The sequence below is a fragment of the Schistocerca americana genome, chromosome 2 (assembly GCF_021461395.2).
Source record: "Schistocerca americana isolate TAMUIC-IGC-003095 chromosome 2, iqSchAmer2.1, whole genome shotgun sequence".
Classification (NCBI taxonomy): Eukaryota; Metazoa; Arthropoda; class Insecta; order Orthoptera; family Acrididae; genus Schistocerca; species Schistocerca americana.
In genome coordinates, this window is record NC_060120.1 from 229,654,600 (window position 1) to 229,676,046 (window position 21,447).

Consider the following 21,447-nt stretch of genomic DNA (forward strand, 5'->3'; position numbering starts at 1 on the left):
TCATATGAGGATTGCGAAATGGACGAATCATATATTAAATATCACCACGACTTCTTTCGCGACCGAGTCCTTGGATAGAAAGTTCTCGGTAAACTTACCGTGTAAAAATCGCATAAAACTTCAAGCTTTCATTGACTGTCTGACTGTCGTGAAACATGTTTGCAAGTTTCACGACAATCAGAGTTAGCCCCTGAGGATGATGATAGAGGCAGTCATCGAGAGCTTGGGATTTTATCAGAATCTTATCCGGCAAAACTACCGAGAACTTTCTATCCTGGAGTGTCAAACTGATCAGCGTGAGATCTAGTTTTGCGAAAGAAAGATGTGATTGGATGAAATTAATTAGGGTGATTAGGAAAAACTTTATTACTGATTTCCAAGAAAATTGAAATATTTCAGGAACAGCTGCTGTCAGCTACGTAAATGAAGTGTCAAGAAATACTAAATCACAGCATAAAGTGGCACTGCTCTGCCCGCTTTTGATCCATATATTCTAGATTATAATAGGATATAGATCAGTATTTAAATATTCTATATTTCATTCTTACTGAACAAAACTTCAAAATAAAAAAATACCGTCAAATGTTTTGTGAACCGATTTGCCTAAAAGTGAGATATACAATGGATTAGAGGAACATTAGGCGTACCTTTGAATGATCCTCGAATTCGTGTGCAGCAAATGAAGTGCTGACTGAGAATTTAACGTTCAATTTAACCTAGAATCTTATAATTTTGAACAGTACTAGAGGACATTTGTCTCGTGGAATTTCACGCAGTACTCTTACTTTTGCCACTAACGTATGAGCATCTCATCTATTGCACATGATTTGGAACATCATTCAAAGGCGCGTCAAATGTTTCTCTAATCTGATTTATTTCTTACTGTAAGAGAAATTCATTCCACAAAATATTAGACTTTTTTCAATTTTTAAAAATTTTACTTACTGCAGCTGTGTTTTTTATGTATTTTGTGTCACTTTATTACTACCTCTGTGGCTACAGTGCCCCCTTTTCTTTCGTTTTTAGTAATTAAAGGAACTGAGGACAACAAAAAAGAAGTCTGCCAAGTGCGAGTACGACTGGCGCACTGAGGGTTCTGTGAAAACTTCATTATGTATATGGATCATCCATTTCGCGTATTGACAATCTTGACGATTTTTGCCAGGTATTGACATTGATACTGGCGACATATCCGTCCCAGGAATTCGAAGACTTTGGAGAATGATCTAATTTCAAGTCTGACGTCTGATAGCAAATGACAAAGAAACACAGGGCTATTACAAATGATTGAAGCGATTTCATAAATTCACTGTAGCTCCATTCATTGACATATGGTAACGACACACTACAGATACGTAGAAAAACTCATAAAGTTTTGTTCGGCTCAAGCCGCACTTCAGGTTTCTGCCGCCAGAGCGCTCGAGAGCGCAGTGAGACAAAATGGCGACAGGAGCCGAAAAAGCGTTATGTCGTGCTTGAAATGCACTCACATCAGTCAGTCATAACAGTGCAACGACACTTCAGGACGAAGTTCAACAAAGATCCACCAACTGCTAACTCCATTCGGCGATGGTATGCGCAGTTTAAAGCTTCTGGATGCCTCTGTAAGGGGAAATCAACGGGTCGGCCTGTAGTGAGCGAAGAAACGGTTGAACGCGTGCGAGCAAGTTTCACGCGTAGCCCCCGGAAGTCGACGAATAAAGCAAGCAGGGAGCTAAACGTACCACAGCCGACGGTTTGGAAAATCTTACGGAAAAGGCTAAAGCAGAAGCCTTACCGTTTACAATTGCTAGAAGCCCTGACACCCGATGACAAAGTCAAACGCTTTGAATTTTCGGCGCGGTTGCAACAGCTCATGTAAGAGGATGCGTTCAGTGCGAAACTTGTTTTCAGTGATGAAGCAACATTTTTTCTTAGTGGTGAAGTGAACAGACACAATGTGCGAATCTGGGCGGTAGAGAATCCTCACGCATTCGTGCAGCAAATTCGCAATTCACCAAAAGTTAACGTGTTTTGTGCAATCTCACGGTTAAAGTTTACGGCCCCTTTTTCTTCTGCGAAAAAAATGTTACAGGACACGTGTATCTGGACATGCTGGAAAATTGGCTCATGCCACAACTGGAGACCGACAGCGCCGACTTCATCTTTCAACAGGATGGTGCTCCACCGCACTTACATCATGATGTTCGGCATTTCTTAAACAGGAGATTGGAAAACCAATGGATCGGTCGTGGTGGAGATCAGGATCAGCAATTCATGTCATGGCCTCCACGCGCTCCCGACTTAACCCCATGCGATTTCTTTCTGTGGGGTTATGTGAAAGATTCAGTGTTTAAACCTCCTCTACCAAGAAACGTGCCAGAACTGCGAGCTCGCATCAACGATGCTTTCGAACTCATTGATGGGGACATGCTGCACCGAGTGTGGGAGGAACTTGATTATCAGCTTGATGTCTGCCGAATCACTAAAGGGGCACATATCGAACATTTGTGAATGCCTAAAAAAACTTTTTGAGTTTTTATATGTGTGTGCAAAGCATTGTGAAAATATCTCAAATAATAAAGTTATTGTAGAGCTGTGAAATCGCTTCAATCATTTGTAATAACCCTGTATTTTATCGTGTGATATAATTACAGATTAACAACTTTCTGATTTTTTTCCCTTTACTTGTACTGGAAACCTTGCTTCTCGCCAAATTTCATGGTTCTAGTTTAACGGGAAGTACCCTATAGGTTTTGATGAGTGAGTTTTGCGAGTATTAGAATATGTTAAATAAATGACCGAATCTTTTGATTGCATAGACTTCGAAACTTAAATTTTTTACACCACCAGGGAACTGTAGACGTTCGTGGGTGACATAAATTTCAACTTGATACATCTACCGGTTCATGAGGAAAAGGGTTTTTAACAGCCGGACGGAAAGATAGACAGACGGGCAAGTGAGCCTGTAAGGGTACGGAACCCTGAAATGGTGAAACTGGTCATCCAATAAAATAAAGAAGTGACAGTGTTTGACTTCCTGTTATGCAGTATCTTCAGACTGAACTTATTTCTGCGATAATGATGGGAGCTGAAGAAATGAATTAAAATTTGTGACATGGCTGAAACTTGGGTATTATTGTTTACTGAGGACGTATGCTAGCCGTTACACCACTACAGCATTATAGCAAACGTAGATACATGGACTATCCTCGTCCGAAGCCCTCCATAATACAAACTCCAATTCATATCTTCAGCTTATTTTCCCCTTCTTCAGTTTCCATCATTCTCGTCAATGAAGGTGAGTCTCAAATGTCTTCAGGAAAACTTGATTTTATCAGATCTATGAATTAATTTCCTTCACTTTCCTGTTAATGTCAGTAAGAGAGGAATTTTATGTGAAAATTTTTGAGAGGATGGGATCAGAAATTCCGCCTTATGCAAGACACCTTTTTCTGTTTTGTTTCGCCCATACATGTTTCAGCGCTTTTGTGCTATCATCAGTAGGTTAAATTTTTATTTTCAACTGTAAAATTATTGTTACATATTAACATTTGTGTTGTTTATAACATTATGTCAAAGTTCCATTTATACATTAATTGGGGAAACTAATGCATACATCCACTTTTCGCCAATTAAGCTATAAATGGAACTTTGACATAATGTTAAACACCTCAAATGTTAATATGTAACAACAATTTTACAGTTAAAAAAATTAAACCTATTGATGATAGCACAAAAGTGCTGAAACATGTATGAGTCAAACAAAACAGAAAAAAAGGTGTCTTGCATAGGGCGGAACTTCTCATCCCATTATCGTAACAAGCACGGACACAACAAGAACTGCATCACAATATGATTTTTGAGAGGAGTTACGATGTGACATAAATAAATATGGAGGTTGTAATCTTACCCTCCCACACATCACAATTAAAATTCTTTGTCTTTGCACAAATTTTCAAAGCTTCGAGAGGCGTAAGATGTGAAAAAGGAGAACTTTTTACTTATCTTGATTTTCTCTTCTTGTTGATTTTGCTGATGGCTCAAAGTCTTGTCTAGGGGTACACTGTTGCATCTAAAATTTCGATTTTGTAGGTTCTTGATGACTAAATAACTGACGAAGATTTGCCTGTTGCTATGATTTTCTTATACTTTTATCCCATTCTTCTAAATCACACCTACTTTACAATTTTCACTTGTATCACAACAAAAATTACATTGTTGTTGACAAGTTTGGAAACACGTCTACTTCCATCAGAGGCATGGCCACCACTACTTGCATTCTGCCGTACTCACAATTTCCAAAGAGTTTACAAAGCAAAAGGGTTTACCAACTTTCTCGACAGGAGAAGAATTTTATCAAATTATATCATTATTTCATAAAGAAATCCAGAAATAAATTTAATAAGTAGCATTAGAGTGTGCAATTAATAATATGAATTTTAAGTATGCCAAAATTTTTTAATTTCAGTTATTTTTCAAAGAAGAGTAATTTTAACGGTTAGTACATATCGATTGTAACACATTGATTTTTTTAATACATTTTAGCCTGAAATATAATACATCGTATACAAAGTCATATGAATTCTTTTAGTGAAACAGCTGAGATAATTTTAAGCTATGTAAGAATCAATAGTATAACCACGTATACTATTTTATTTCTACAAAAAAAAGGTAATGTTAGAGGAGGGTGACTCATTATAAGGCGTGCTACACAGAATGTGTCTTTTTCCGCTAATATCCTTTTACCGATAGTTTTTATTGCTCGGATTCTCGTCTCAAAGCCCGGTTGCAGAAACAGCGCTTTCTGCTAGTATCTAAAAATGACTCATACAAAGGGTACAATTTCCGAGACCCGGTGGCCAGATGTAATTACTGAAATGCGCTCCTGAAATACGTCCCGGAGCCCGCATCCCGACAACGGCCTCTAGCGCTGTAGGAGGACTGCAGCGAACAGGCGGAGGAGCGCTTTGTAGCGACTTCCCTCCTCTCCGTGTGGCACCGCCGCCTTTGCGGCTCTTGTCAGCCCTGTAGCCGGCAGAATGCAGTCCTCTACTTCCAGGCGCCCTTACCCTTCTAAGCAGATACATTTCTGCAGCCGACAGAGAGATATTTGTCTTGGTAAAAGGAATACTATTTTGGAAAACCACGTTGGGTGAAAGCAAGGGACACCTCACATCGGTAACTTTAATACTAATCAAAAAAAAATCATCTCACGAGATTGTAAGTGATAAAACTGAGTAATAATGCTGGATACGTAAAGTTTTTGGGTGCGTTGTTCTTTTAGTTGTTGCCTGTCCGAAGACTGATTTGATGCACAGAGGATGAACAAAAATATGGAAACACTGCGGGAAACGCATGATTGAACACAAATGCAGATGCTAGCCAAGCCTCGCCTCAAAAATGAGATCTACAGGAAGTGCAAAATGGCTAAGCAGGCATGGCTAGAGGACAAATGTAAGGATGTAGGGGCATGTATCACAAGGGGTAAGGCAGATACTGCTCACAGGAAAATTAGAGAGACCTTTAGAGGGTGTATACAAGGACTATGTACAGTCCAGCCAGGTCGACTTTCATCGCCAAAAAGAACGAGGAAAGTGCTCTGCAGGAAGAATTCGAGTTAGAGGTGGGCTTGATATATGACCCTGGAATTACTGACTAAAAGTAAGGAAAATACTTTTTGTGATCAAAATTTTTTTCAAACATAACTTTTGGGCCACCATATTGGATTTTCCATTTTCATCTAACTACAGATTTGTTTTCACCGACATCAAAAATATATTAATAACATGTGGTTTTTATGCAACTTGAACTAATAATACATATAAAAGTTTCCCCTAAACTTTAAAAATGTTTTTTCTAGAGAAACGGTTTGTCAAAAGTGTATGCAGCATAAAGTAAAAACGGTTCATCCTATTAACTTCTATCTTTGACCCTTGAAAAGTAAACACTTTTCTTGGGATCTTATACCTATAATATATTAAAGTTGCTAGTATCAAATATTTTTTGTAAAGCAATGAAGAGTGAGCAAAACCACCAAAACTCGAACTCAAAGTTTGAGTTAGCACTATATAGTTAAATTTAAGTTTATTTCATTGTGATTAGGTATAAGCTCCCATAAATTTAATCTAGTATCAACTGATGTTATCCATTTTTTATTTCAGATAACTCCTGAGTGACGACAATGCACGCAGTCTGCGTGCTTCAGACTCGCATTCCCTTGATCAAACTATAATTACGGCCGCCTTTATTTATGTATTGAAAATCTAAAATAAAGTTCAAAGTGTGATCAATATTAATCCCTAAAAAGGTGCTTTGTATGTCTTTTCATTGTCTCAAAAAAAAATCCCAACTTTGCCTGTTGTTTGGTCATTTGAGCGAGAATGTGGCCTCAACTATTTTATAAGACGACTCGGCAGTACACGCCGAAGAATTTTAATGAGACTGAACCGGTCACGAAAGCCAACGTACGAGAATTGCCCAGAAAGTAATGCACAGCGTTTTTTTCCTCAGCCGAAAACGATGCTACGAATGGGAAACATTACGTATGTATAATTTGAAGTCTTCTGAGTGACTGCGCAAAGTATCTGTCACTTCCGACAGATAGCGTAGCTGCAGGACAGCTTCAAAATGGTGTCTGTAGGTGAAGTACGTTACAAGCAACGCAGTGTCATTGAATTTCTCATTGCAGGGAAAGAACCTGTGGGAATAATCACAAACGCTTGTGCAAAGTCCATGGAGCATCTGCTATCGACAGAAATACAGTTAGTCGCTGGGCACGGAGGGTGAGGTCATCATTAGGCGGTTCGGAAAAATAGGGCGTGTAGATAAAACACTATTCTTTCGTGTGTGTAGTTCTCATTATGTTCAATAAAGAATTGTCGAAGAATATCTAGCCTTTCAACAAAGATCAGCAAATCACTTACCATTGTCCACTCTCTACCAAATTTCCTTTATTACCAGTACTTTGAGGAGATGTCCTGAGACTTGACACACCCGACTTAGCCACCTCGGACTTCCACTTGTTTGGGTCATTAATGGATGTCGTTCGTGGAAGGCATTTTGAGGACGATGACGGGGTGATTCACACAGTGAAGCACTGTCTCCACCACCAGGACAAGGATTGGTACCGACAGGGCATACACGCCCTTGATTCGTGCTGGAGGAAGTCCACAGAACAGGACGGAGATTACGTGGAAAAATAGGATGTGTAGATAAAACACTATTCTTTCGCGTGTGTAGTTCTCATTATGTTCAATAAAGAACTGTCGAAGAAAAAATACGATCCATTACTTTCTGGGAAACCCTCGTATTTGTAAAACTGGTTTTGACCTATGACTGTGTGAATGAGTGAGTGTGTGACGTGTCGGCAGACTGCTGGGCTTCCGGAGGGCGATGCCGGTGTCGGGGCGCGTGCTGAACATGACGAGCGAGCTGTACGAGCTGGCGGACGGGGAGCTGCTCAAGACGTTCTTCGTGTCGCCGTCGGACAACCTGTGCTTCCACGGGCGCTGCTCGTACTACTGCGACACGGCGCACGCCATCTGCGGCAACCCGGACACGCTGGAGGGCAGCTTCGCCGCCTTCCTGCCCGACAAGGCGGTCGCGCCGCGCAAAGTGTGGAGGCACCCCTGGCGCCGCTCCTACCACAAGCGCCGGAAGGCCCAGTGGGAGAACGGTGAGTAGCCGGCCGGCCGCTGCCTGCTCCCTAAAGCAGGACGCACCAGTGTCCGCAACCCCTGTGTGCTGCACAATCCTTGAATATACACTGCTGGCCATTAGAATTGCTACACCAAGAAGAAATGCAGATGATAAACCCGTATTCATAGGACAAATATATTATACTAGAACTGACATGTGATTACATTTTCACGCAATTTGGGTGCATAGATCCTGAGAACTCAGTTCCCAGAACAACCACCTCTGGCCGTAATAACTGCCTTGATACGCCTGGGCATTGAGTCAAACAGAGCTTGGATGGCGTGTACATGTATAGCTGCCCATGCAGAATCAACACGATACCACAGTTCATCAAGAGTAGTGACTGGCGTATTGTGACGAGCCAGTTGCTCGGCCACCATTGACCAGACGTTTTCAGTTGGTGAGAGATCTGCCAGGGCAGCAGTCGAACATTTTCTGTATCCAGAAAGGCCCGTACAGGACCTGCAACTTGCGGTCGTGCATTATCCTGCTGAAATGTACGGTTTCGCAGGGATCGAATGAAGGGTAGAGCCACGGGTCGTAATACATCTGAAATGTAACTTCCACTGTTCAATGTGCCGTCAATGCGAACAAGAGGTGACTGAGACGTGTAACCAATGGCACACCATACCATCACGCCGGGTGATACGCCAATATGGCAATGACGAATACACGCTTCCAATGTGCGTTCACCGCGATGTCGCCAAACACGGATGCGACCATCATGATGCTGTAAACAGAACCTGGATTCATCCGAAAAAGTGACGTTTTGCCATTCGTTCACCCACGTTCGTCGTTGAGTACACCATCGCAGGCGCTCCTGTCTGTGATACAGCGTCAAGGGTAATCGCAGCCATGGTCTTCGAGCTGATAGTCCACGCTGCTGCAAGCGTCGTCGAACTGTTCGTGCAGGTGGTTGCTGTCTTGCAAACGTCACCATCTGCTGACTCAGGGATCGAGACGTGGCTGCACGATCCATTACAGCCATGCGGATACGATGCCTGTCATCTCGACTGCTAGTGATACGAGGCCGTTGGGATCCAGCATGGCGTTCCGTGTTACCCTCCTGAACCCACCGATTCTATATTCTGCTAACAGTCATTGGATCTCGACCAACGCGAGCAGCAATGTCGCGATACGATAAACCGCAATCGCGATAGGCTACAATCCGACATTTATCAAAGTTGGAAAAGTGATGGTTCGCATTTCTCCACGTTACACGAGGCATCACAACAACATTTCACAAGGCAACGCCGGTCAACTGCTGTTTGTGTATGAGAAGTCGGTTGGAAACTTTCCTCACGTCAGCACGTTGTAGGTGTCGCCACCGGCGCCAGCCTTGTGTGAATGCTCTGAAAAGCTAATCATTTGCATACCACAGCGTCTTGTTACTGTTGGTTAAATTTCGCGTCTGTAGCACGTCATCTTCGTGGTGTAGCAATTTTAATGGCCAGTAGTGTATTCTCAGTTCGAATATCATAAACTTTCTTGAGACTGAGGAGCTTATTTCCACGAATAACCATGGTTTTAGAAAGCATCTCTCATGCGAAACTCAGCTTGCCCTTTTCTCACGTGATATACTGAGAACTATAGATGAAGGGCAACAGGTAGATTGAGTAATTCTAGACTTCCGGACCCCCAGTAACGGAGGTAAGAGCGTATGGAATAAGTTCACAGATATGTGAGTGGGTTGACGACTTCTTAAATAATAGAACCCAGTACGTTGTCCTCGACGACGACTGTTCATAAGAGACCCGGGTAGCGTCTTGTGTGCCCCAGAAAAGTGTGATAGGACCGCTGTTGTTCTCTGGACACATAAATGATTTGGTGGTCAGGGTGGGCACCAGTTTGCGGTTGTTTGCTGATAATGCCGTGGTGTACGGTAAAGTGTCGAAGATGACTCGAAATGCAATTGAGCGTTCGGCGTCATCGGCCGGGAGGCCCCTTGCGGGGCAGGTCCAGCCGCCTTGGTGCAGGTGCTATTACATTTGACGGCACATTGGGCAAACTGCGCGCCGGATGGGGATGAAATGATCATGAAGACAGCGCAACACCCAGTCCCTGAGTGGAGAATCCCTGAGCCGGGAATCGAACCCGGGTCCGTAGGACGGCTATCCGTCACGCTGACCACTCACCTATGGGGGCGGACGTCGAAGTTGAGTGACTGCAGACGACTTAGACAAAATTTCCAGTTGGCATGAAGATTGGCAGCTAGCCCTAAATGTAGGAAATGTAAGTTAATGCGGATGTGGGTATGAAGATCAAACCTGTAATATTCGGATACAATATTACTAGTGTCCTGCTTGAAGCAGTTAAGTCATTTAAATACCTGGGCATAACGTTGCAAAGCGATATGAGGTGGAACGAGCATGTGAGAGCTGTGCTGGGAAACGCGAATGGTCGAAAAAAAATGGTTCAAATGGCTCTGAGCACTATGGGACTCAACTGCTGAGGTCATTAGTCCCCTAGAACTTAGAACTAGTTAAACCTAAGGACATCACACACATCCATGCCCGAGGCAGGATTCGAACCTGCGACCGTAGCGGTCTCCCGGTTCCAGACTGCAGCGCCAGAACCGCGCGGCCACTTCGGCCGGCAATGGTCGAAAGAAATGACTCTGAGTACTATGGGACTTAACTTCTGAGGTCATCAGACCCCTAGAACTTAGAAGTACTTAAACCTAACCAACCTAAGGACATCACACACATCCATGCCCGAGGCAGGATTCGAGCCTGCGACCGTAGCGGTCGCGCGGTTCCACACTGTAGCGCCTAGAACCGCTCCGCCACCCCGGCCGGCGAGAATGGTCGACTTCGGTTTATTGGGAGAATTTTAGGAAAGAGTGGTTCACCTGTAAAGGAGACCACAGGTAGGGCGCTGGTGTGACCTGTTCTTGAGTACTGGTCGAGTGTTTGGGATCCGTACCAGGTCGAATTGAAGGAAGACATCGAAGTAATTCAGAGCCAGGCTGCTAGATTTGTTACCGATAGGTTCTAAAAACACTTAGGTGTAGCGCAGATGCTCCGGGGACTCAAATGGGAATCCCTGGAGGGAAGGCGACGTTCTTTTCGAGAAACACTGGTGAGAAAGTTTAGAGAACCGGCATCTGAAGCTGACTGCTGAACGAATCTACTGGCGCCAACATACATGGCGCGTAAGGACCTCGAAGATAACATACGAGAAATTAAGGCTCATACAGAGGCATACAGACAGACTTTTTTCCCTCGCTCTACTTGCGGTGTATCTGTGTAGATGTAGATGTTGTTAGCAGAGGATAGTGTACCTACGGCGGTACTTCGGTCCAGTGACTGATTTCATCATCGCCTGAAGCAATGCGCAACTACAAACCGTCTTGCCGGCCGCTGTGGTCGAGCGGTTCCAGGCTCTTCAGTTTGGAACCACGCGGCTGGTACGGTCGCAGCTTCGAATCCTGCCTCGGGCATGGATGTGTGTGATGTCCTTAGGTTAGTTAGGTTTAAGTAGTTCTACGTCTAGGGGACTGATGACCTCAGATGTTAAGTCCCATAGTGCTTAGAGCCATTTGAACCATTTTTTTGAACAAACCGTCTTAATCATTTCCCAACGTTTCCTACCGTTTTCGTTGTCGTTAGACATGCCTTTTTGTTACGCACAGCATTTCCCGTTCTACAAATTTAACCATTTAACCCTTTGACTAACAACGGTACATGCATTGATGAACCGACACGTTACGACTACATGCATAATAGCTTGTTTCTCCGTCTTTGGAACGAAATATCTGTGTATCACGGATCCGACAGTTTGTTGATAGATTTGTGGAGGTCTGTAGCGTTAGACGTCTACCCATAGGTCATGTAATTCGCGTAAATAACAGGTCATTGATTTGCGTGCGCTGTGATGGCGCACTATAGCGACCCAGATGGGTTCAATAGGATTTACATCAGGCGAATTTGGTCACCATCAACATGAGTTCATTACAATGTTCCTCAAACCACAGTAGCATGGTTATAGCTAAGAGATAAGGGCAATTATATTGCTGAAAGATTATATCGCCTTCGGGGAAGACATCAAACTTTAAGAGATGCAGGTCGTTCGCTGCTGTTAGCGTGTCTTCGATTACTACTAGAGGTCCCATGCAAGCGCGATAGAACGTCTCCCATTGCATAATACTGCTCCCACCAGCCTGCGCCCGTGCGCGCTGAACGTTTCGAGTCGCCGTTCACCTCGATAACGGAGACGACCATCGACCTATTGTAGCAAAAATGTGATTCACCCCGAAGAACCGACACGTTCCCATTGATCTACCGTCGAATCCTGTTGGCTCCGTGACCGCTGCAATCATAACTGAAGATGTCGTTGGGTCAGTATCTGAACACCTAGGGGTTGTCTGCTGTGGAGCTCCATGTTCAACAATGTACGATGAAAGGTGTGTTCTGAAACACTTGTGCGTGCACCAGCGTCGTGCTCTTGCGGCAGAGATGCCAAGATCACCTTCTATTCTAGTTTACAGAGGAGACAAGCCTCCGGACACCACATTCTGTCAAGAGTCGTGGACGTCCAACCATTTGGCGTCTAGTGGTAGTTTCTCTGTCCTTCTACCTCTTTCGGTAGATGCTCACGACAGTAGCACGTGAACATTCGACGAGCTTCACCGTTTTCCAGATACTCGTTCATAGGCTCTGCTTAATAATAATCTGCCCTCTGTCAAAGTCGCTTATCTGAATGGACTTCGCCATTTGCAGCCCATATCTTCGCAAGGGTGATACCTCGTCCATGCCTGCTTACATACTTTTGTTACCACGTCACGTGCCCTCAACGCCACCAGGCTGCATCCAACATCGCGGTGGGCAGTGGTCATAATGTTTCGGCTGATCAGTGCATGTGTTCCACGATAGGTTATCACAGAACCAGTTGGAATCTCTTGCTTCTTATTGCTGTGTATCAGTGTCCCACAGGTAAAGGGAAGCCTACTAATGATTAGCAGAGTTCTTACTATCACAGACGGAGCCTGTAGGTTGGGCTGTTCTAAGTTTCACAGTTAACCCGCGTCGCCGTATTGTCACACCGAAATAGTTCGCACTCAATTACAGGATTCGTAAGGCGGGCTGGCTTCACACCTCTCCGGACACATTGTGTAAATTACTTGCCCTCTCACATTGACCCTCGCCACACACAAACGACGCCCATCTTGAGAACCTGTAGTGTGAGTTATAAACATGAAGAGATACTCTGTCCACTGATGTGTGTCTGTTTTCAGTTCGTCTCGCAGGTTTTGCGCAGTTGTCTTCTGACACCATTGAGGTACTGATATTATGTGATCAAAAGTATCCGGACGCCTGGCTGAAAATGACTTACAAGTTCGTGGAGCCCTCCATCGGCAATGCTGGAATTCGATATGGTGTTGGCGCACCCTTAGCCTTGATGACAGCTTCCACTCAATAAGGTGCTGGAAGGTTTCTTGGGGAATGACGGCCCATTCTTCACGGAGTGCTGCACTGAGGAGAAGTTTTTTCTTTTTTTCACTTGCCGCCCTGATTTTACGACCCACCATCTAATTGCATAAGGTGGGTCTTTATTGACCACTTAGCCCCCTGCGCTCGGTATATGGGCGCGATATGGCTGAACCTCCACACCAGTTCCCGCATCCGATCGCACCGTTGCCCGTGTCCCGCCTCGTGGAGGCGGGTCATAGTTGATCGTGTTTTGTTTTTCTCTCTTTTGTTTTGTTTGCTTTTACTTGGTTATCTTTGTTTGCTATTTGTCTTCATTTCTGAGGAGAGGTATCGATGTCGGTCGGTGAGGCCTGGCACGAAGTCCAAAGCAACCCAGAGATGTTCTATAGGATTCAGGTCAGTCCATTACAGCGATGTTATTGTAGTGTAACCACTGCGCCATAGGCCGTGTGTTATGAACAGGTGCTCGATCATGTTGAAAGGTGCAATCGCCATCCCCGAATCGCTCTACAACAGTGGGAAGCAGGAAGGTGCTTAAAACATCAATGTAGGCCTGTGCTGAGATAGCGTCACGCGAAACAACAAGGGGTGCAAGCCCCCTCCATGAAAAACACGCCTCGGAATTTTACTGTCGGCACTACACAAGCTGGCAGATGACGTTCACCGAGCATTTTCCATACCCACACCCTGCCATCGGATCGCCACATTGCCTACCGTGATTCATCACTCCACACAACGTTTTTCCACTGTTCAGTCGTCCAATGTTTACGCTCCTTGTACCAACGAGGCCTCGTTTGGCATCTACCGGCGTGATGTGTGGCTTATGAGCAGCCGCTAGACCATGAAATCCAAGTTTTCTCACCTCCTGTCGTAGTACTTGCAGTGGATCCTGATGCAGTTTGGAATTCCTGTGTGATGATCTGGATAGATGTCGACCTATTACACATTACGACCCTCTTCAACTGACGGCGGTCTCTGTCAGTCAACAGACGAGGTCAGCCTGTATGCTTTTGTGCTGTACGTTACCCTTCACGTTTCCACTTCACTATCACGTCGGAAACAGTGGACCTAGGGACATTTAGGAGTGTGGAAATCTCGCCCACAGGCGTATGACGCAAGTGACACCCAATCACATGACCACATTCGAATTCTGTGAGTACCGCGGAGGGCCCCATTCTGCTCTCGCAGGATGTCTAATGACTACTGAGGTCGCTAATATGGAGTACCTGGCAGTAGCTGACAGCACACAGCACCTAATATGAAAAACATATGTTTTAGGGGTGTCCGGATACATTTGATCACATAGTGCATGGATAATTCTGTCTGTCCTAGGCCCCCACGCCCACCCCCGAATGACTTGGTAAACTAAACTGCAGAAAATATTCTTTTCATAATATTACTTCTGTCTTAGAAATTAATTAAAATAACCATACATTAATGTTTTTGAAATGAATCTGTTAGCCAAAGGGTTAAGTGCTATAAATACAAGGTTTATTATAATTAATGGCTTAAACGCATACAGTTGAAAGTATACAATACTAGAAGCAAAAAAGTCTCAGTAGATATGGGCTCTAAGACACATGAACAGCTAGAGCGCCTCTTCGATACTGTTAAATTAACCTCTTCTAACGTAAGTTCTCCGCTTTCCATATTTTGAAAGGTGGTAGTATGAACCAAAACAAGATTCCGAAGAGGTACCCACGGCTCGTAACGATGCATTGTAGAGCCCATATTCGCTGCACATTTTTTCCTTATTTTGTTCATACTGCCCCCTCCAAAAATACGGAAACATTGGAGCCTGCAGTAGAGTAGACGTTTTTCACAATGTCGAAGATAAACAGACGCACTGGTACCTCGACATAGAAGAAGGTCTTTCACCGTGTAACATGTGGTACTTGCAAATGAACTGAGTTTATTTACTTTCTTAACAATTTTATCTGTGCTGAAAGAGAAAATTTATGTTAGCTTCTGAAAGTACTTAACTTCTAAGTGGTTTTTGATAACACTGCCGCTTAATCTGATTTCACCTGATAATTATTGGTGTGTAGTAGAGTAGTAACGCAACAGATAGGCTAGGGTTTTATCGATTGCAACGATTTTAAATTTGAATAGAATATTTGTTCCTAGATACACATAATGTTGTATCTTGGAAAATATTTTTGTATCTGTAAAAGCCTTCTTTTTCTGGAGTAATGACTGTAATTTCATAAAAAATGCAGCACAGTATTTACAAATGAATAAGAAAATCTATTAAACCTCTGTTTCAGGGCTATCTAGAAGCGAAAATCTGTACCAAGTTAACAGCGTTCCACCCTAGAGGTCGCATCTCAGCCCCCAAGTCCTCATTAGCAGCTAAAGCAGAAGTTGACTCATACACTTTGAGAGTTATGAAGTCACTCATAGATAATCATGTCTCAAGTAACACACCTGTATCTTTTGACAAACAGTAATGATAACGAATTAAAAAATTTATGCAACCTGACACTTTGCCAACTGCCGCTCAATCACCCCCCTGCTTGCGGTGCGGTTCTGCTATCCCCTTCGTTTTAAATACGGACTACAACTTTTAGCGCGCTGTTTGTTTACGACTTGACGTGAATGATGATGAGTGGTTCTAAGGCAGTTACCTTTCGGCAACGACTTCGTAAAAAGAATCTTTATCACCCGAGGATGCGTCTTCAGTTGACGCGAAACCTGTCGTGACTTTTAATAAAAAATATTCTATAGCCAGTGCGGATGGTTTCTTTCAAAACCTTAAATAATGCGTTTCAGGTTTTTAACTCGAAAATTACTGTAAAATACTATCTTCGTCTTTTACCAAAAACCTCCCTTGATGTGACTCCCATCTCCCTTGGGAGAGGGTATAACTGATATAGTCCGGCCAAGTGCCATGTGAGTTTTTTCTATCGATTTTTCGGGTCTAAATATGTAACTTCCTCCAAACCTAAAAATTCAAAATGAAACATCTCTTGAAAACAGATGGCTGTTTCAACACAAACTGTCGCACTCTCTCACGGGTAAAGTACGTTGTAACTAGCGGAAAAAAGTGTGCACACTATGAGTTGTCGTTCGGGCTTATTCACAGGGCCGTTTCCAGTGCTAATCTGATGGTCCATGAATTTTAATCGCAGGTAATATTTCAGAAGCAGGCGTTGCGTTTGTTAAAGAGTTTACAATTCAGATAGTCTGTGTTATCTGCTGCGATCATTTATAGTACGTTGCGGGGCCAGTGCCAACGAATCGGGATCGTACGATGTATGATGCGACTCAATGGGTCATCGTAGGGCGCAAAATTCTAGCGTTCTTTGATACCGGCTCCTGATTTACGTAATGGATTATTGGTGGTCGGCTCGCATCCAAATGCGTGTCGCTTCGCTCCGAATAGCGCTATTCAGCGCCATGTTCACGCGTTAAAGAATTCATTACACGCAAATGCCATTGCTTAGTCACAACAAAGCATTTGTATGTGAAATGCAAAGCTACGAATAGATTCTTCGGTGTATGACGGCACTCGCCATATCTGCAGTTCGATTTATTGCTTTTTCGATGAAACAAATTTGCATCCCCTATCTGTTCTAATTTCTTTCATGTTTTAGGACACTTTTTAATGATAATCGTACTGATTTTCATAGGTGCTTCTAGGTTCTTTCTCAGCGTCTCCGCACGCCTCAGTAAATGTGGAAATTAATACAGTGACTCTTATACCTAGCAATGTCGTGGGGAAAATCCTGGTTAACATATTGAGTTCGATTGCAAGTTCCACTAAATTATCGGGTTTTTATGAAACTGCTATGCTAAAAACATACTTTCATGTCATTTTGGTATGCTTTCCGGGATATTCATGTTTTGTGTTTTTTTCCCTGATTTATGAAAACCTGAGTTGTCAATTGTCACGAAATAGACTGAACTTTGAGGGATAGAACAATGGTGCTGCAATTACTCTGTTATTTGTAAGCAAAGTTTTCACATTTCTCATCTATATGAAATTAAATACATTCCAAGGATAAATATTGAGGAACTTTTCATATACGGGAGTACAACACAAACTCAAAATTTATGGTACATACATTATGTTGAGTCTCTTGAATTTAATGTACTTTCCACAGCTCCTAATTAATTGGTCACGGAGGTTATGCAAAAAATGAACAACCTAGAACACACTTTCATTTTTAAATCTGGACACTAGAATAAATGTCCTACAGTTGTAATTCTTGTAGACTGTTAATATTACTGCACTTAAGACGTACGTTAAACGAATATTATAAAGAATTTATTTTATCTTATGTTACTAATAACGCATACTTCAATGATTGGACTTACAATGTATTTAATTAGTAGTATCTTTTCACTGGCTAGTCATTCCTTAAACACGTGTATTATTCAATAGGGACACCTTTAGACAAAAAAAAATCCTTTAAGATTGTTGTTAACTGTAGAATTCATTTTGTGAACTAGGCTTTTGGTTTGAAACGGGTACAAGGGGTGGTAGACGACTCCGACTTACAACGTACTTAGTAGGGTAGGGTAAGACAAGGCGAAAAATTTTATATAAGACACTTGTGATCTGTCAAGCCAGGAAACAAACCTCAAATTAGCCTGCAACAGCTGCCCAAGATACATCACATTTCCGCCTCGCTAGATTTTGGAATATACTCACGCCCGTTTTCGCCACCGGCTTAATCGAGCACGTATAAATGGTAAAACTGGCGTTTGGATAAATTTTACCTCAGAGTTTCCTGAATTTTGTAGTTGTTTGTTGTTTTGACCTTCTGTCCGAAGATGATTGGATGCAGCTCTCCATGCCCATCTATCACGTGCAAGCGTCTTGATCTCAGAATAACTACCGCAACTTACATCCTTCAGAATCTGCTTACGGTATTCACTCTTTCCTCCAATCCTAAACTGATTATCCCTCGATGTCTCAGAATGTGTCCTATCAATCGATCCCTTCTTCTAGTCGGGTTGTGGCAGAATTTTATTTTCTCCCCGTTTCCGTTCAGTAAGTCCTCATTAGCTATATGATCTACCCATCTAATAATCTTCAGCGTTCTTCAGTAGAACCACATTTCAAAAACTTCTATTCTCTTCTTGTCTAAACTGTATATCGTCCATGTTTCACTACCATACAGTTCTACACTCCACACAAATACTTTCAGAAAAGAACATCCCAACACTTAAGTCTATATTCGATGCTAACAAATTTCGGAAAATCATTTCTTGCCATTCCAGAATGAGATTTTCACTCTGCAGCGGAGTGTGCGCTGATATGAAACTTCCTGGCAGATTAAAACTGTGTGCCCGACCGAGATTCGAACTCGGGACCTTTGCCTTTCGGGACCTTTGGAAGGTAGGAGACGAGATACTGGCAGAAGTAAAGCTGTGAGACCGGGCGTGAGTCGTGCTTCGGTAGCTCAGTTGGTAGAGCGCTTGCCCGCGAGAGGCAAAGGTCCCGAGTTCGAATCTCGGTCGGGCACACAGTTTTAATCTGCCAGGAAGTTTCATTTCTCGCCATTACCAGTCTATAATTCGTATCATCTCTACTTCAGCCATCATCAGTTATTTTGCTGTCCAAATAGCAAAATTCATCTATGCTTTCAGTGTGTCGTTTCTTAGTCTAACTAGCGCAGCATCACTGATTTAATTTTACTACATTTCATTATCCTTATTTTACCTTTGTTGATGTTCATCTTGTATCCATCTTTCAAGACACTGTCCATTACGTTCAACTGCTCTTCCAAGTCCTTTGCTGCCTCTGATAAAATTACAATGTCATCGGCAAATCCTAAATTTTTATTTCTTCTCCTTAAACTTTAATTTCTTCTACATTTTTTTCTGTTTCCTTTACTGCTTGCTCAGCCTACATACTGAATAATATCTGGAATAGGCTACAACCCTGTCTCACTCCCTTCTCAATCACTGCTGCCTTTTTATGGCCCTCGACTCTCAAAACTGCCCTCGCTTCCTGTACAAGGTGTAAATAACGCTTCAGTTCCTGTATTTTACCCCTACTTCAGAAAAATGTTTAAATGTGTGTGATCGCCTAAGGGCACAAACTGCTGAGGTCATCGGTCGCTAGACTTATACACGACTTAAACTAACTTAGCTAAGAACAACACACGCACCCATAGCCGAGGGAGGACTCGAACCTCCTGCGGGAGGGGCTGCGCAATCCGTGACATGACGCCTCAAACCGCGCGGCCACTCCGCACAACGTTGCTACCTTCAGCATTTCAGAGAGCTTTCTCTAAGTCTAAAAAATTCTGGCAACCTAAAATAAGTCGTTAGGTCGATACTGCTTCGGTGCACCCACATTTCTCCGGAATCCAAACTGATCTTCCTCGAGGTTGGTTTCCACCATTTTTTTCATTCTTCTGCAAAGAATTCGTGTTAATATTTTACAACCATCAATTATTAAACTGATAGTTCAGCACCTGCTTTCTTTGGAACTGGAATTACAACACTCTTCTTGAAGTGTGAGGGTATTTCACCTGTCTCATTCTTCCTGCACACCACATGGAAGAGTTTTGTCATGGCTGGCTCTCCCAAGGCTATCAAATAGGACTGACGGAATGTCATCTACTTCCGTGTCCTTGTTTCGACTTAGGTCTTTCAGCACTCTGTAAAATTCTTCTCGCAGTGTTATTTCTCCCTTATCCTCGTCATCTACATTCTCTTCCAATTCTATAATGTTGCCTGCAAGTTCGTCCCGCTTGTACAAACCCTCTGTGTACGCCTTCAACCTTTCAGCTTTCCTTTCTTTGCTTAGGACTGGTTTTCCTTCTGAGCTCTTGATGGTCATACAGCTGCTTCTAATTTCTCCAAAGGTCTCTTTAATTTCCCTGTAGGAAGTATCTACTTTTCGCCTAGTGATATATGCGTCTACATTCTTACATTTGTCCTCTAGCTATTCCTCCGTAACCATTTTGCACTTCCTGTCAATCTCATTTTTAGAGGTCGTGAATTTTAGCATCGTAAAATTCATAGTTAAAGCGTTTTGTTTCTCTGGCCTTCTTAGTATGAGACCACTGTGCTTATGTGGGATAGGTTTACATCGAATTGGAAACGTAATTAGATTTGGATAACATGTTCAAAAGTGTTTTTCCTTTCATTACCCTCATAGGTATCTTATTTCGAAAGCCGTTGGCGCAAGAAGACGAGGGGATATTTAACATCTGTATCTTAGGCGACTTTGGTTGGCAAGTTTGAGATTGTTTCACGGCTTCATAGCCACAAGTTTGTTATTCCAAGTTGTTCATCTAGACTTCCCCCACACCACTGTGATACGTTGCACATAGTTATTATTTACACCCTGAACTTTGTAGATACGACGAAGTTAATTAATGCAGGTACGAAGAAGCAACACATACTATACGCAATTCTTCAAAACGCTTTTACAGGACAATTTTAAAATTTTCACCACTCTTAACTCGTATTATCTCGATTTTAGACTCGGTAAATTTTGACATCAATTACTCTATAAAACATTATGCTACAGATTCTTCTTTTTTATGTCATTCATGCTTGACTGCATTTGCACTGAAAATAAAGATTTATTCAGGCAATTTTAGCATTTTGCAGAATGCTCCATCCAACGTAATTTATTATGAAAATGCAATACCAAGCATTCAGCAGTGCCACTCTTTACTGCTTGCATGTACTCATATTTTATGCATATGCTGTGTCTTTGAGAGACTTGTTATTCTTAGTCTGCTTTTTCTTCAACATTCCACACACTACTGAATGAAAACTTCTTCCATTCCAGTCGATTCTGTCCCATTCCAGCTGTCCTCTTAGTAGCAGTGAGCCATCTCTTTTGCGATCTTTCAACACTAATTTTGTGTCCCCGAGGTCTGAGGTGACTTTTGTATAGCTCCATCTTTTTGGAGAGAGCGTCGCTTTGTGGCCCAACGGAACTCCACTGTGATATCTCTCTCGAATATCTCCAGTAAACGTTTCCGGATATGTGAACGCGATTTTATGCTGGAATATAAATCAACATTTCGGTCGATGTTGCAGCGTGGTGTATGTTCGGCAACGACACGTTCACGCTGCATTGATTATACCTGAAGAACACTGCTTGCTAAAGTGGGTGGAATGTTGGTCTGTGTAGTAGCATGACAATTAAAACCGTCTGGTATCATTACTCGTGAAAGGACATCAATATACAGAAAGCCACCTGTTGGAACGTTGCTGGTGAAATGTTCCCCCCAAATTCCAACCATAACCAAAACATGCAACATTTGACGAAACTCGACATCATCTTGTTAAGTGCTTCAGATTTCGCTGCAGCCACTAAAAGTTGGTGGCGCCATATGTATGTTTGAGTGTACATCTC

At 42.8% G+C, this 21,447-nt stretch overlaps 1 protein-coding gene across 1 annotated transcript in view; it reads left to right on the plus strand.

Annotated features, from left to right (window-relative positions):
- Window positions 1–21,447, plus strand: part of LOC124593912 (extracellular serine/threonine protein CG31145-like) — a 324,714-nt gene that overhangs the window by 271,638 nt on the left and 31,629 nt on the right. The window contains exon 8 of the mRNA XM_047132262.1: window positions 7,353–7,657. Coding sequence (XP_046988218.1) covers window positions 7,353–7,657 — 305 coding nt within the window. The remainder of the gene's footprint in view (window positions 1–7,352; window positions 7,658–21,447) is intronic.